This window comes from Linderina pennispora, assembly GCF_002104995.1.
Source record: "Linderina pennispora strain ATCC 12442 chromosome Unknown DL89scaffold_80, whole genome shotgun sequence".
NCBI classification, from domain to species: domain Eukaryota; kingdom Fungi; phylum Kickxellomycota; class Kickxellomycetes; order Kickxellales; family Kickxellaceae; genus Linderina; species Linderina pennispora.
The window spans coordinates 1-15,676 of NW_024468328.1; the positions used below are offsets into that span (position 1 = coordinate 1).

At 58.1% G+C, this 15,676-nt stretch overlaps 2 protein-coding genes across 2 annotated transcripts; both read right to left on the minus strand.

Moving 5' to 3' along the window:
* Window positions 1-863: 863 nt before the first annotated feature.
* Window positions 864-2,472, minus strand: DL89DRAFT_297166 (Mur ligase; the record flags this gene model as incomplete). Its single annotated transcript, XM_040890741.1, has 7 exons — window positions 864-980; window positions 1,018-1,167; window positions 1,203-1,237; window positions 1,287-1,422; window positions 1,475-2,202; window positions 2,231-2,342; window positions 2,374-2,472. The coding sequence occupies 7 exons, from the start codon at window positions 2,470-2,472 to the stop codon at window positions 864-866; spliced, it is 1,377 nt and encodes a 458-aa protein (XP_040739305.1).
* An 8,695-nt stretch (window positions 2,473-11,167) lies between these two features.
* On the minus strand, window positions 11,168-15,434 carry DL89DRAFT_272130 (uncharacterized protein; the record flags this gene model as incomplete). The annotated part of the gene is made up of 27 exons (XM_040888971.1): window positions 15,216-15,434; window positions 15,150-15,194; window positions 15,108-15,125; window positions 15,040-15,071; window positions 14,988-15,003; window positions 14,925-14,957; window positions 14,847-14,900; window positions 14,763-14,807; window positions 14,661-14,726; window positions 14,520-14,630; window positions 14,454-14,498; window positions 14,415-14,432; window positions 14,355-14,390; window positions 14,325-14,333; window positions 14,259-14,300; window positions 14,217-14,231; window positions 14,067-14,195; window positions 14,028-14,039; window positions 13,965-13,994; window positions 13,857-13,943; window positions 13,686-13,832; window positions 13,587-13,658; window positions 13,542-13,565; window positions 13,422-13,514; window positions 12,114-13,394; window positions 11,909-12,022; window positions 11,168-11,887 (listed from the first exon to the last, which is right to left on the minus strand). Coding segments are annotated over exons 1-27 (3,339 nt in total), but the record flags the coding sequence as incomplete, so codon positions are not given.
* Window positions 15,435-15,676: the final 242 nt, after the last annotated feature.

Genomic DNA, 15,676 nt, shown 5'->3' on the forward strand with positions numbered 1-15,676 from the left:
TGTCCTCGTCATCCTCGGCCTCGAGGTTAACAAACTCGCCGTTGTGGAGATAGGCGATCAGGTCGATTTTGAAGACAGCCTGCTTGACCCAGAAGAGCTTCAGCAGCTGGGCCTGCTGGGGGTCAGACGGTCGCCCTCCTGGCAGATGACATAGTCGTAGTCAATGGTGATCTTGCCCTGCCTGAGCAGCGTGGGCATGCCGAGCTCGCGCAGCTGGGGCTCCATGTTATTCGGGAAGGTCTCCTGGGTGTACCCCCTGGTGACCTCGCCAGCCTGGACCTCGACCTTCTCGGTGGCAATGCAGCCAGCCCTAGCATAGTCGTCGGCTGCGTACTCGTCAAACGCCTTCTTCACGTCCTCGATGCTGTTGTTAGTAAACAGCAGGCCGACCTCGCCAGTCAGCTGCTCGGCGATCTTGTGCATGTCGGGCTTGATCTCTTCCTCGGCGGTCTTGCCCAGGGCCTTGGCCATGACCTTGTTGCTCCGAAGAAAAAGCGGCTGGTCTTGAAGTTGTTGCGCACGGTCTTTAGGTAGGCGTTGCGCATGTTCTCGACCGAGAATACCCAGACGTAGTCGTAGGTGTCGGCGGCGACACGCACTTGCTCCATCAGCGAGGACTTGGCCTCGCGACCCTTCGACTTGGTCTTTGTCAGCGTGACGACCTGCGATCTCTTGGCCTTGGGCATGGTTGTGTATGTGACAAAGGTGTGGAGAGGAGTTAGGAAAGTGGAATAACGGGGAGGCAAAAAGGAGCGTGGACTCGCGGGTTTTTGCTGCAGCTTAGAGCATAATTTTTTTGTTAGCAAGAACAGGAAGAAAAAAAATTGGAAAAATTCAATTACATCTAAATCCTGATCGGCTGATTACACGGGTGCAGAGTCGAATGGCCGGATGTCCAGCGTGCGGTACAGATCGGCGACCAGATACAGCGATCCACACAGCACGGTCAGGTAGCCAGCAGACTGCTCGACCCTCAGCTGCTCGACAGCCAGCAATTGGCGACACAAATTCAGTGACTGGCGTGTCGGGGAAGGCAGCGGAGACCTGGTGCGCAATGTCGCCGGGGTCGCAGCATGTGATCCAGGGCATCTCGTCGGGCTGGGCAAAGGGCACAGCCCAGACAACGTCCGCCGGACACACCAGCTGGCGCAGAATGGCAGCGACATCCTTGCCGCGCGTAAACCCGACGAATCCAGCGCCACGGGCGGCGGCTCATTGAGGGTGCGGGCAGCAGTGCCTGCCAGAATATGGCGCTGCTGGGCGAACCGACGCAAAGCAGTGTCGACGTATTTGCGCCAGCTCGGCAGCAGCCGGCTCGTTGTGGGCACCGTCGGCCAGCAGCCAGTGGGCGAGGCCGTCACCGGCAGGCCGCAGGCGCAGCCACGCCAAACGGCCCGGCCAACGCACGTTCTGGAAGCCGACCTGGATGGCCGCGTCGGTCAAAAAGGTCGAAGCCGTAGTGCGTGCGCAGCACATCCAGCGCATAGAAGGCAATGCCGGCGTTGGCTGCCTGGTAGTGCCCAGCCAGGACCAGCGGCAGATCCACGTCGGTGGTGGGCGTCGGCGGTGCTATGGCCGCATGACTGCCGCGCCCGCTTCTCTGCTCGTCGGGCGAGTGCGGGTACCGCGCGCGCAGGCACCGACGGCCAGTGCCGTTGAATGCAGCCCAGCTCGGCACCTCGTCGGCTGGGCGGCTCACCAGGCGCGGGTGGGCGGCGGTTACCGGCGGCTCGGGCTTGACGGCAAAATGCCGGTACATGCATGTCGTGGGTCGGCTGGCGGCGTAGATTGACGATGCGCGCGGGCGACAGCTTCTGGGCAATCTGCCGCACGCGGTGGAAGGCCGCCGAGCGCCCTGCGTGCCCAGCACCACCCACGAGCCCGGCCGGATGATTCCTGCCTTCTCCTGCGCAATCTCCTCGATTGTGTCGCCGATCATCCCCACGTGGTCCTCGTCGATTGCGCAGATGCACTGCACCAGCGACTGCCCGGCGAACACCCCGCCTGCTGCGCCCTGCTCCACCACGCCGAACACATTGGTTGCGTCGCGCAGCCCGCCCATCCCTACCTCAATCACCGCCACGTCCACCTTGCTCTCCGCAAACCACCACAGCGCCGCCGCCGTCGCCTGCTCGAACAGGGACAGTCGCCCGTGCTCTGACGCCGTTTTTGCGTCCAGATCGTTGATCCACACCCGCAGGTCTCTGTAGTCACTGGCTGGAATCGCCACGCCCTGGATCCCGGATCGCGTCGTTGGGCTCAAGAAAGTGCGGCGAGTTGAACGTCCCTGTCTTGTAGCCCGCCGAAATCAGCGCCTGTGAGATCAGCGCACAAACTGAGCCCTTGCCGTTCGTCCCTGGCTACGTGCACCACCCGCAGCCCCAGTCGCGGGTCGCGCGGCAGCCGGTACCGCAGGAAATCCGTGATGCGCTCGAGCCCCAGGCTGATTTTGCCTGCAGTATCTGTGGTCATGCCTCGCTGGAATAACGTGTCTTTGGTGTCTTGCTGGTTTGTCTCTTCCCACCCGCAGCGATATCTCCAAGCGTGTTTCTCAGGACGCGCACGACCTTTGGTTTGAAAAAGAGTGGGTATAATTGTCCTAGCACGATCGAAGGAGGAACAAAAGTGTGGCTCACAAAACAGAAAAATGACGTGGTGGCGAACTGAACAAAAGAAAAAAACTGCTAATTTTTCCAGCTGCGTGCTCAAGGATCTTCCCACTGCGTGCTTGGTTGTAGTGGCCTGGTACTGTGAGTGTGGTTTGCTTCCTTTTCCTGTTTGCACTTTGCAGCTATGACGAAGTACACGCGTGGCTAGCGCAGAAGTGCTCTGCTGTTTTCTCTGGGCAGTAAAGGGCCGTTTGCCTCTGCTTTGCAAAAAAGTTCACTTTGCTGTGGAGGTTGCGGTAAGGTGCTGCCAAGGCCCCCACCAAACAAAACCGGATATTAATGTAGCGGATAATCGCTGCGTGTATCCCCCAAATAAAATACAAAGCGAGCCAGATGCTTGGCGATATATGAAAAACCCTCTCCCGAAAAGATATTGAAAACGGGTGTGTGGATAGGAGAAGAGGGGAGAAATACACAGAGCTGTGCTTCTGCTGGCGAGGTGCTGCAAAAAGCCGCCTTTAAGCAAAATGCGAGTGACTTTAGCGATGTATGCCTGCAACAGGCAGTAAGGCCCCATGCCACAACCCTTGCAACGGCTGGGTGGATAAAGCCCAGTACCACTACACCACATGTATAGCGAGCCAGCAGAAAAGAGGAGAAAAATCATGTACAATGAATGACGTCAGCCCCACACCCCCTTCGCCGTAGTGCGTGCTTGCAAAGCGCTGTAGATTGTTTCATTTCAAAAACTGCACAAGGTTGCTTCGGAAGGCGAAGCGGCGGAGTTGCTGGTATCTCACCACCTTTTTGTGGTTATTGTGTCTGCCTACCCAGTAGCCGGGAGCTTTTGTTGAACATCGCTATTCCTCCATTACAATACCATTGCCTAGGTTTGGAAGACAGCCTCGGCTATAGCCTCAGGTGGGGTTTAACAGAAGCACTTGGCTGAAGACTCGCTATACCTGTGTAATTGGCATGGGTGGGTGGCCTCGTGTGTAGCCACATGGCGCTTTCCTGCCCTCCCCTTGCTGTCACTCCGCGAACTCGTGAGGGCATGTCAAATGCCCACCATTGAGCTCCGCTATATGAATTCCTCTTGGCCTCGCCTGCATCCCTTTTGATGAAATCACACGCCGCTCCGCAAATGAAATGGCTCTGAGTGTATGCCGCGCAGAGGAGAGAAAGGAACAGAGCTCGCTACTGCGGCCTTGCGTCGCATACGCTTAGCATCCTGTTGCACTTATTTATTGGTTGACATAAACCGAAAAATGGCAAGGCTGTCTAATAAATACAGCAGAGCGCCAGTTATGAAGGAGATCTAGGCAAGAGAAATAGCCCAATCCATCTCGAAGCGAGTGCCATTGTCAGCTGCTAAATATTCAGGCATGTGCAAAGAGCGTGCCTTGCATTCAATTTCTCTTACTCAGCGACGGCTCCTGCGCCTGCCGCCCGACCGCCGTGGGCTCTTGGATCCGTTCTCCTGGGCTGCATCCCCGCGGTTATCCCTCAGCCGATCTAGAACCGACCGCGGCTTGTCACCACAGGACTCTTTGCCACTGTTCTCTTTGCTTGACCGCCCGCGGATCGATATCTCCACGTCTTTCGTATTGCGCTCTCCTCTATTCCGCGCCCTGTCACCAGATGATTGCCCGCGCTCAGAGCTCCGTCCGCGACGCGACTCGTACTCGCGCCGCCGGTCACGCTTGTCTCTGTCGTCGTAATACCTCGATCGCTCATTGCTATCGTATCTACTACGCCGCTCGCGGCTAGGGCTGCGACTGGTACGGTAGCGCCGCCTGCTTGGGGAGCGGCGCCGGCTTGATGAGCGCTGACGGCTTGATGAGCGCTGACGGCTTGGTGAGCGATGCGGCTGAGGAGATTCCATGCTCGGTGGCACATAATCTTTACTGACCGTTTCATTCGCGTCACCGGCTACGTCGCCATCTCCAGCTCCAATCTCGCCCTTACCATTGGTCTTCTGAGCCGGTTCTACCTCCAGCGAACCCCTATCATCGTGCCTCGACAAAGCCGGCCTCTCCGGATGCTCAGCATCACTAGGGTTGTAGCTGCGACTACGACTGCGGTGGCTATGGTGGGGGTGGCGACGCGACCGGCTACGTCCTGGCGACCGGCTGCGTCCAGATGACCGGCTGCGGCCAGGTGATCGCCGCTGCCGGGGCGAGTTTCGACCACGCCCAGTGTTGTAATCGCTACTATTCTGCTGTTGCGGTGGCGGCAGCGGCGGACGTACCCCAGACATGTTTGACGGGTTCATATTGTTCCACTGCGCTCCAGGCATGGGCATCCCGGGCGGCATAAACGGCATTTGGCCCATTGGTGGCATGCCCATATATCCTTGCGGCATACCCATCATCATCCCTGGAGGCATCATGCCCATGGGCTGCGTTGCACGCCGCGGATGCGGCTGCATCTGGACTGGCGGCGGTGGCGGGCGTACTGGCTGATCAGCCAGCGTAGGTGCTACAGCGATTGAGGCTGTAGCCGCGGTTGTCTTGTTATCGTTCTCATTGCTAGGCTTGCTAGCTGAATATTCGCGCAAAAACTTATCCACCTTGGTGCGCACTGCATCGGCCGATGTGAGCTGGTCAGGTACCACACCGGGAGCCTTGCACGACGGACACGTAAAGTGCTTCTCTCCGGGCTCGAGCAGCGACTGCTCAATACATTCCGAGCAGTACACTGTATCGCAGCACGGGACCTTCACAGCGTCGCGCAAGAGCTGGCTGCAGATCGGGCACTTGAGGTCGCCAGGCACCTGGCTCGGATCAACAGCTGACTCGGTCGAGAATAGCTTGCTCGACTGCTTCTGCGCCTCGTTCCACGCTGCCTCGTTCGCCTGGGCTACCACCAGCGTGCCATCGCTCGTCACCAACGCATTGCCGCCCTCCTCGAGCTTGTCGACTTTTTGGAGGAACGACTTGGGAATACCCGTGGTCCGCTTGATCCGATGGCCCGTGTTGCGTGTGTTGCCATCGCTGGGCTGCCCGATGGTCGGGCAGTTGTGGATCCAGTGACCCGCAATGCCGCACCGGTGGCAGACATAGTTGGGCGGTGGCGGGCCCTGGTGCTCAGGGCGTTCGATGCGAGGCCTTGGGCGGTATGCCCCACCGCGGTTGTTGAACACCGGTCGCTGCCTACAGGAAAATTGAAAGCATGGTGTGTGTTAGCAGCAGATGCCAAATGTGGAAGAAGGACGCCATCCAATCCCGCTCTGGTCCCGCTCTTCTCTCTCGCATCATGATCCTGCCATGGACCACCCCCTCCTCCTTTGCGAGTTAGCTTCAACGTTGCAATATCCACCAACGGCTCTATTCCGCGTAAGTGTAAAAAAGCTATAGTCGTGACATACATTTGCATGATGGTCTGCTGGTGGGACCACTGTTCGTCAGTCTGCTGCAGCATCGCTGCAATACGAGCCTCCTCGGCGTCAGATATCACATCTGGGTTGCGCTCCAGCTCATGCTGCCCATTTAGATCGCCTACTCCAGACCCCACCCCGCTGTTGTTGTTTTGGCTGGACGAGTAGCTGTTGTTGAGCCCGATACCCTGCGGCCCGCGATACCCGTATTGGCTCGTGGTGGTCGAGGGGTTATTCCCATGGTGGCCACGATGGAAGCCGCCGCCATAGCCTTGTCCACCGCCTCCACCACCTCCACCACCACCGTAGCCCGAGGAGCGGTTGCCCGCATGGTGCTGCTGCTGGCCAAACTGCTGGGGCTGCTGCTGCTGGCCCTTGCCGCCCTGCGACATCTTCGGGCCCTTGTAAGGCACACGGCGCACCATCACGGATGTGCTCTTTGGGATCAGCGCCGACTCATCCGTGTAGTCTAAACAGTTGTCAAAAATGGATCAAGAAATCAGCTGGTGAACATACTGACAGCAGCTTAACGTAATGCTCTGTCCGCGTGTATACAAAAGATCCGCACTGCCTTACCTTCATTGGTCTGCGCGTTCGTGACAACCAGATCGTTCTCTTCTGGGTCCAGGCGCTTCTCGCGAAGGATTTCCTGCTTCAGGTCATACACCGAGATAGACAACCCATCAAACACAATCGACGAAAAGTCCTTGGCCGCACGAAACTTGTAGTGAATCTGCGACATTGCTGGCTACGCACTCGGATAAAGAGAGAGATAATGTGAAACCAAAGCTGCAGTCGAAAAAGGGAAGTGACGGCTGCGAAATATACGTGGTTGAAGGTAGAAAGCTAATGGGTTACGTGTGCAAAAGAGAGGCTCGTGTATTTTAGAAAAATAGAAAGAATAAACTCTGCAAGCTTTAAATGAGAAAAGAGGGGCAAGGGCCGCTCGCGAGCTAAAACGAACACGCAGCAGGTGAAAAAAAAAGGCCCAGGCGGGCATGGTGCTGGTTTCAACCTCGATCTTGCAATCTAATCACAGCTAATACTAATAAGCGTGTTGCCGTAGCCAGTGCCAACGCTTGGCAGGCGCCCTGGTGCTGTTGCTGCTACTGGCCACAGCTGCCGCGGGCACACCACATTGGCAAGTGACGGATCTCCTGCATTGGCATGCTCGTTCCACCCCCACGCCCACACGCTGCCGTTGCTGAGCACAGCGACAGTATGGTTGGAGCCACACGCAATGTCAACTACCGCGCTCTCTAGCGCAACATCGACAGTGTCGCGGCTTCCGCCAGGCATGGTCATCGGCGTTTTGCCCAGCTGGCCATGGTCGGATCGCCCCCACATAGTAACGCAGCGACTCGTCTGGCTACCCTCTGCAGGATCCAACAGCACCGCACCAAACTCCCATCCCGAGCACAGCTTTCGTGCAGGCGAGCTGAGACGGAACGACCGCCATGTGCCAACAACAGCATCGTAGCTGCTAGGCCCGCATTGCGCATACCTGTCCTGGCCAGCAACAAACACGGTCACACGGTCGCTGGATATGGCTACAGAATGGCTACGCCCGCACGCAATCATCGAGATCGGTGGGAGACCAGCAGAAACCAAGATTGGCTCACAGACATTTGGCTGCTTCTTTGTTCCAGGAACACCAAGCTGGCCACACCGGTTCGCTCCCCATCCAAATATATCGCCACTGCCAGTCAGGGCAAGCGAGTGCCTCATTCCGCAGGCAATATCGACTATTTTTGCACTGCCTCCTATGCGTATTTCCGACCATTGCATCGCCTTTGATACTCCGGGCTCAGGGTTGATCCCAAGCTGTCCGAATCCACCGGATCCGGCCGAGAAGAGCCTGTGTGTGTCGTTGAGCAACAGTGTGTGGCTCCAGCCGCAGGCAATCTTGTAGACTGACTCTCCTGGGAACTGTATCGGTGTCCAGTGCAAGTAAGGCCCAGATGATGCAGTCGGTATTCCCAGCTGTCCATCGGCATTTGTACCGCTGCCAAAGAGAAGACGGCCCTTGTCGCGCACTAGAAACGTGTGGTTTCCGCCTCCAGCGATAACTGCATCACCAGCCATCCCAGCAGCACTGCACTCTTGCCCAAACACAGTTTCAGTAAGGAAATGTGCATCATCTAGGCTCCCAGTTGCTAGCTGACCGCCCGAGTTGGATCCGAGGGCAAATACTGTATCCATGTGCGTATCCATAAACCAACGTTGCAGAATGTGAAGATGCCAAACGATCGCATGGCGGAAAAGTAGACTGTAAAAATCTCTACTTTTTTTACCAGACTTATGGCGCTCGCAATGCGAGCTCGGCTAGTCGGTATGGAGCGTAGAACATAGCCTGCATGTCACAGACGCTTGAGTGCCTCGAATCGCTTCTGGAGTTCGTCGATTGACGGCAGGCCATCATTGGCAGGCGCCGCAGCAGCCTTCGAAGCTCCAGGGCCAGCCCTGGCAGCGGGTTTGGTTGAGGGAACAGAAGGCAAGGCACTGGGTTTGTTCGCATTGGGAGCAGTGTTCACTTTCGCCGGGGATGGTGTAAAGCTTGCTCCCTTCTGCTCGCTGCTGCCACTCTCTTCAGCGGCCTTTGCGCTATCGGCATCCTTGACATTTGCAGCAGAACCGGCAGCATTGGCTGCAGAAATCGGCGCCTCCAGCACCTTCTCCCTTTCGCCACCCCCCGGCCCATCCTCATTGTCAGCGCCATCCTCGCTCTGCTCGCCCTCTGGCCGCCAGCCGACATTATATGCATTTGAGATCTCCTTCAAGTACATTTCGACCAGGAAGCGGGCGGGAGCCTTGACGCCAAGTTTGTGCACAAGCTTCGGGCTCACAGTGCCGTCGACGTTGTCCATTGCGTTCTTGATGTATTCGGCGCCGTACTTCGCCGCCAGCAGCTCGCGGATCATGACGAGTTCTTTGACGTCGACCCGTGTCGACGCGTAGGCAATAGATGCCACGGCGTCTTCAATCCCAGGGTCGACTGTCCGTGACTGCTCAATCATACCGAGGCGCGCGTTCAGCAGCTCGCAATACAGCTCGACTATCTCCAGCGCCTCGATGTTAAAGTCCTCGCGTATGATGTTCTCAACCTAGCGGGTATCCAGAAGACAAGTGTGAGTAGCTGGCCGAGCAGGGCAGAGAAGGCGTCTGCTCGCAGGTGTGCATTCGGAAGAGTGGTGGCACAGCCCTAGCTTACCCGAATATAAGCGCTCTCTATCTTGCCTGTCTCGAGCAGCGTTGCTATCTCCCGCCGCGCCTTGGTGTTGAGTGAGGCCGTCTTGGCCTGCAGCAGCTTTAGTCGGTGAATGGCGAGCTTGAGCTCGACCTTGAGCTTACTGATTGCAAAGCGCATTTTACTAGACTTTAGCGAAAAATAGAAAGTGGTGAAAGTGGAGCCGAGGGAAGAAAGAAAGGCTGTCTGGATTACGTGTTCGGAACAAGGACGCCTGCTGGAGGGGGTGGTGCGTTCTTTGGTCTTGCCCTGCGCCAAGACCACTACTGACTCAGACCAGCCAGTAACCTGCTGGTGGCTTTACAGAGAAGAGGCAGGCGGGGTGAACTGCTCGGGAATGCGCTTCTTCAGGAACAGCGACATGTGCATGATCTCATCCTCGCAGCTCGAGTGCTCCATGTGCTCGTAGACATGGAACTTGCAGTCGTATCCCTTGCTGGTTAGCGTCTCGTTAGTCATCTTGCCATACTCAAACAGCACCACACCGTCAGCTGTACCGTGGCCTTGCATAATAGGCACCGACTTGCTTGCTTCGGTAGCCAGCTGGAAGATCCGGTCGCGAATCGGCAGGTACGCGCTGAGCACGATAAGGCCACCCAGCTTGAGCTCGGACTGCAGCCCGGTGAACAGCGCCATGGCACCGCCCTGGCTGAACCCGCCCAGCACAATGCGCTCCGGTGAGATCCCAGCCGCGACTTCGTCAGAAATGATCTTGTTCACCTTGATCATCGACTCGCGCATCCCGGCCTCGTCCTCGTCCTTCATGACCCGCCCCAACGACTTGATATCATACCACGACGGCATTGACATGCCAAAGTTCAATGTTACCGGACTCTCTGGTGCATTTGGGAGAATAAACTTTACGTGCGGCAGCGTGCGCGACAGTATTTGCGCTACTGGCGCCCATCCGTGACCACTGTCACCGAGACCATGCAAGAAGATAACCGACGCTGTGTGCTGGGCGCGCGCCTTCAATACAACACTCGTTAACGCAGAAGGGCCTGACATTTCACTAGGATTGACCGTGGATTTGGTGGATTTGTTGTGGAAGAGCAATTTAAGATAAAGAAGCGATAGCAGAGAGAAAACACAGACCCGGAAGAAGAAGCCCGTCGACATGGTGAAATCTGCCTACTGGTGACCGATTGATCCCAAGCCACATGTGGATTTCTCAGATATGCCGTTGACTCGTCGACAGTGGGGCCATGATCCCAGCCATATAGGAGTCGCTGTGACATAAAATTTAGATACTGGCTGGAATTGAAAGACATAAAGAAAGGAAAAAGGTAAAACTAACGCACAACAAGACGTAGGGGACTATGTAGGATGAATAGAAAGAGGGATCAGTGCATAGATCTAACTTTTGCCCTAGACCCTATTCATTTAGAAGTAAGAAGAGACAACGAGGGCAGCGGCGACCGGGGCGGACGACTCCACAGTAGGCTCCTCAGAGGTGGCCTCAGTGGTGGTCTCCTCGGTGGTGGTCTCCTCGGTGGTGGTCTCCTCGGTGGTGGTCTCCTCGGTGGTAGTCTCCTCGGTGGTGGCTTCAGTGGTGGTCTCCTCGGTGGTCTCCTCAGTGGTAGTCTCCTCGGTGGTGGCCTCGGTGGTGGTCTCCTCGGTGGTGGTCTCCTCGGTAGTGGTCTCCTCGGTGGTCTCCTCCTCAGAGGTGGCCTCAGTGGTGGTCTCCTCGGTGGTGGTCTCCTCGGTGGTGGCCTCAGTGGTGGTCTCCTCAGAGGTGGCCTCGGTGGTGGTCTCCTCGGTGGTGGTCTCCTCGGTGGTGGCCTCCTCAGAGGTGGCCTCGGTAGTGGTCTCCTCTGTGGTAGTCTCCTCGGTGGTGGCCTCGGTGGTGGTCTCCTCGGTGGTGGTCTCCTCGGTGGTGGCCTCCTCAGAGGTGGCCTCGGTAGTGGTCTCCTCTGTGGTAGTCTCCTCAGAGGTAGCCTCGGTGGTCTCCTCCTCAGAGGTGGCCTCGGTGGTCTCCTCCTCAGAGGTGGCCTCAGTGGTCTCCTCCTCAGAGGTGGCCTCAGTGGTCTCCTCCTCAGAGGTGGCCTCAGTGGTCTCCTCCTCAGAAGTGGCCTCGGTGGTCTCCTCCTCAGAGGTGGCCTCGGTGGTCTCCTCCTCAGAGGTGGCCTCAGTGGTCTCCTCCTCAGAAGTGGCCTCGGTGGTCTCCTCCTCAGAAGTGGCCTCGGTGGTCTCCTCCTCAGAGGTGGCCTCGGTAGTCTCCTCCTCAGAGGTAGCATCAGAGGTCTCAGACTCGACAGAGGCATCCGACGACTCCTCAGCGGACTCAGACTCGACAGAAGCATCCGACGACTCCTCAGCAGACTCAGACTCGACAGAAGCATCCGACGACTCCTCAGCGGACTCAGACTCGACAGAGGCATCCGACGACTCCTCAGCAGACTCAGACTCGACAGAGGCATCCGACGACTCCTCAGCGGACTCAGACTCGACAGAAGCATCCGACGACTCCTCAGCAGACTCAGACTCGACAGAGGCATCCGACGACTCCTCAGCGGACTCAGACTCGGTCGGGGTCACGGTGTAGGTGGTCGTGATGGTGGTCGGTTCGCACTCATCGCACGGAGTAGTGGTGATGGTCTCAGTAACGGTAGTAGGCTCGCACGGGGTAGTCGAGTCCTCCGACGAAGGCTCCTCTGTGGTGGTCGGGGTCACAGTGTAAGTGGTCGTGATGGTGGTCGGCTCACACTCATCGCACGGAGTAGTGGTGATGGTCTCAGTAACGGTAGTAGGCTCGCACGGGGTAGTCGAGTCCTCTGACGAAGGCTCCTCCGTAGTGGTCGGAGTCACCGGTGTAGACGGTAGTGATGGTGGTCGGCTCGCACTCATCGCACGGAGTAGTGGTAATAGTCTCAGTGACGGTAGTAGGCTCGCACGGGGTGGTGGTCTCCGAGGTGGACTCGACCGACGACGGGACCTCGGTGGTCGGAGTCACGGTGTAGACGGTAGTGATGGTGGTGGGCTCGCAGTTGTCGCACGGGGTGGTCTCGATGGTCTCGGTGACGGTGGTGGGTTCGCACGGGGTGGTGGTCTCCGAGGTGGACTCAACAGACGACGGGACCTCAGTGGTCGGAGTCACGGTGTAGACGGTAGTGATGGTGGTGGGCTCGCAGTCGTCGCACGGGGTGGTCTCGATGGTCTCAGTGACGGTGGTCGGGGTGCACGGGGTCGTAGTCTCGACCTCAGTGGTTGGGGTTACGGTGTAGACAGTGGTGATAGTGGTCGGCTCGCACTCATCGCACGGGGTGGTCTCGATGGTCTCAGTGACGGTAGTAGGCTCGCACGGGGTGGTGGTCTCCGAGGTGGACTCAACAGACGACGGGACCTCGGTGGTCGGAGTCACGGTGTAGACGGTAGTGATGGTGGTGGGCTCGCAGTCGTCGCACGGGGTGGTCTCGATGGTCTCGGTGACGGTGGTGGGTTCGCACGGGGTGGTGGTCTCCGAGGTGGACTCAACAGACGACGGGACCTCAGTGGTCGGGGTCACGGTGTAGACGGTAGTGATGGTGGTCGGCTCGCAGTCGTCGCACGGGGTGGTCTCGATGGTCTCAGTGACGGTGGTCGGGGTGCACGGGGTCGTAGTCTCGACCTCAGTGGTTGGGGTTACGGTGTAGACAGTGGTGACGGTAGTCGGCTCGCACTCGTCACACGGGGTCGTGACAACAGTCTCGGTGACGGTGGTGGGTTCGCACGGGGTGGTGGTCTCCGAGGTGGACTCAACAGACGACGGGACCTCAGTGGTCGGAGTCACGGTGTAGACGGTAGTGATGGTGGTGGGCTCGCAGTCGTCGCACGGGGTGGTCTCGATGGTCTCAGTGACGGTGGTCGGGGTGCACGGGGTCGTAGTCTCGACCTCAGTGGTTGGGGTTACGGTGTAGACAGTGGTGATAGTGGTCGGCTCGCACTCATCGCACGGGGTGGTCTCGATGGTCTCAGTGACGGTAGTAGGCTCGCACGGGGTGGTGGTCTCCGAGGTGGACTCAACAGACGACGGGACCTCGGTGGTCGGAGTCACGGTGTAGACGGTAGTGATGGTGGTGGGCTCGCAGTCGTCGCACGGGGTGGTCTCGATGGTCTCGGTGACGGTGGTGGGTTCGCACGGGGTGGTGGTCTCCGAGGTGGACTCAACAGACGACGGGACCTCAGTGGTCGGGGTCACGGTGTAGACGGTAGTGATGGTGGTCGGCTCGCAGTCGTCGCACGGGGTGGTCTCGATGGTCTCAGTGACGGTGGTCGGGGTGCACGGGGTCGTAGTCTCGACCTCAGTGGTTGGGGTTACGGTGTAGACAGTGGTGACGGTAGTCGGCTCGCACTCGTCACACGGGGTCGTGACAACAGTCTCGGTGACGGTGGTGGGTTCGCACGGGGTGGTGGTCTCCGAGGTGGACTCAACAGACGACGGGACCTCAGTGGTCGGGGTCACGGTGTAGACGGTGGTGATAGTGGTCGGCTCGCAGTCGTCGCACGGGGTGGTCTCGATGGTCTCGGTGACGGTGGTCGGGGTGCACGGGGTGGTCTCCTCAGCCGGAGTGGTGGCAGGGGTGGTCTCCGACGACGACTCAACAGTCGAGGGGGTCGGCTTCTCCGGGGTGGTAACTGGGACAACCTCGCAGACAGTCTCGGTGATGGTATTCTTGACAGTAGCAACGTTGGTGGTGGTCTCAGTCACGGTCTGGGTGGCGTAGACAGTCTGCTCGGCGGTGTTGACGACAACCTGGGTCTCGGTAACAGGAGCACCAGTCTCGGTGGCAACGACGTTGCTGGTAGCGATGACGGTGTCGGTGGTCTCGGTGACCAGAGACGGGATGATCACGGTGTTGACCGAGTCGACATTCTCGGTAACGGTGGCCTCGTGGACCTGGTTAACGGTAGCCGGAGCCGGCAGCCACTGGGTCTCACCGATGACCTGGGGAACGGTCACAGTGGTGGTCGAGTACGCGGTCTGGACGTTGTTGATCGGAACGGTGACGGTGGCACCCTCGCACAGCGACACGGTCGAGTAGACGGTGTTGGGCACGGTGACGGTGGTCTCGTCCTCGCAGATCTCCTGGACAGTGTGGGTGTTCCCAACAGTGGCGACCTCGGTGACGGTGTTGGTAACGACAGTCTCGGGGGCGGTGACAGTGCGGACAACAGTCTTGGTGAAAGTGTTGCCAGGAACGGTCTGGTAGACAGTCTCCTGGACGGCGCCGACAGTGACGGTGTCAACAACAGTCTGGGTGGCCTGGTTGGTGACGGTAACAACCTGGGGGACGTTAACAGTAACAGTCTCGGCAGCACCAGCCGGGGCAGTAACGGTGACGGTGTTTCCGGCAGCAGTCTCCTTGACGTACTGGGTCTGGGTGACGGTGTTGCCAGTGCCCTCGCAGTTCTCGGTCTCGGTGGCAGTCACGGTGTTACCCGGAACAGCGACGATCTGAGTGCTGGTGACGGTGGCCTCCGTGATGGCGTTGACGTTGGTGGTCTTGGTGACCTCAGCGTTGTTGGTGACCGTGGCAGTGGTCGGGACGCACTGCGCACCCTGAGTGATGGTGCCGGTCTCGGTGGTGACAACCTTGGCGCTGGAGATGGTGGTCGAGTCAGCGACAGTGACCGTGGTGGTCGAGGTGGCGCCGGCCACGTCCTTGGTCTCAGTGACGGTGACAGCCTTGTCGTTGCCGCCAACGGTGACAGTCGAGGTGTTGTCGACAGTCTTGGTGGCGGTCTCGCCAGGAACAGTGACGGTGGACGGGACGCAGATCTCCGAGGAGCTCTCAACCTTAGTGGTGCAGGCATCGCCAATGCACGCGGTCTCAGTGACAATAGCAGTAGTGGCGCTCTCGCACGGGGTCGACGAGATTATCAGAGTCGGGACGACAGCAGTGGCCGTGGGCTTGATGGTCAGGGTCGGAGCAACAGTAGTGGCCGGAGCAGAGGTGGTGTCAACAACCTCGGGGTTGGTCTCGTAGACGCTGGCGTGAACCGCGGCCGAGAGGGCGATGATAGAAAGAATCGAAGCGCGAACCATCTTTACTCTGGATAAATTAAGTCAAAATGCAGGGCAGGGAGGGGTCTTTTATGTTTCAAGGGGGGGTGATCTTCTGGATTCGGGATTGGAAATCGATCGAAATTGGCCAAAAGATGCTGAAAACAATCAAAAAGATGTCGGATATAAGGTAAGCTTATAAGGGGTAGGAGATATGAGGGGAATAAAGGTTAAGGTGGGATGAGAAATAAGGTGTAAGGAAAAAGAAAGGGAAAGAAGAAAGGTGAAGTTTGCTTTTCTTTGAGTCCTTGGGGTTTTATAAAGCGAGGTCTTGTATAACAACAAGCAGAGCAGAGAGAAAGTTGTGCTGTACCAAACAAGAAAGAAAAAATTCACTAGAGGAAAAAGACCACCTCGAGCGTCAAAATCCACGGCCGTTTTATAATCGCCCCCAAATG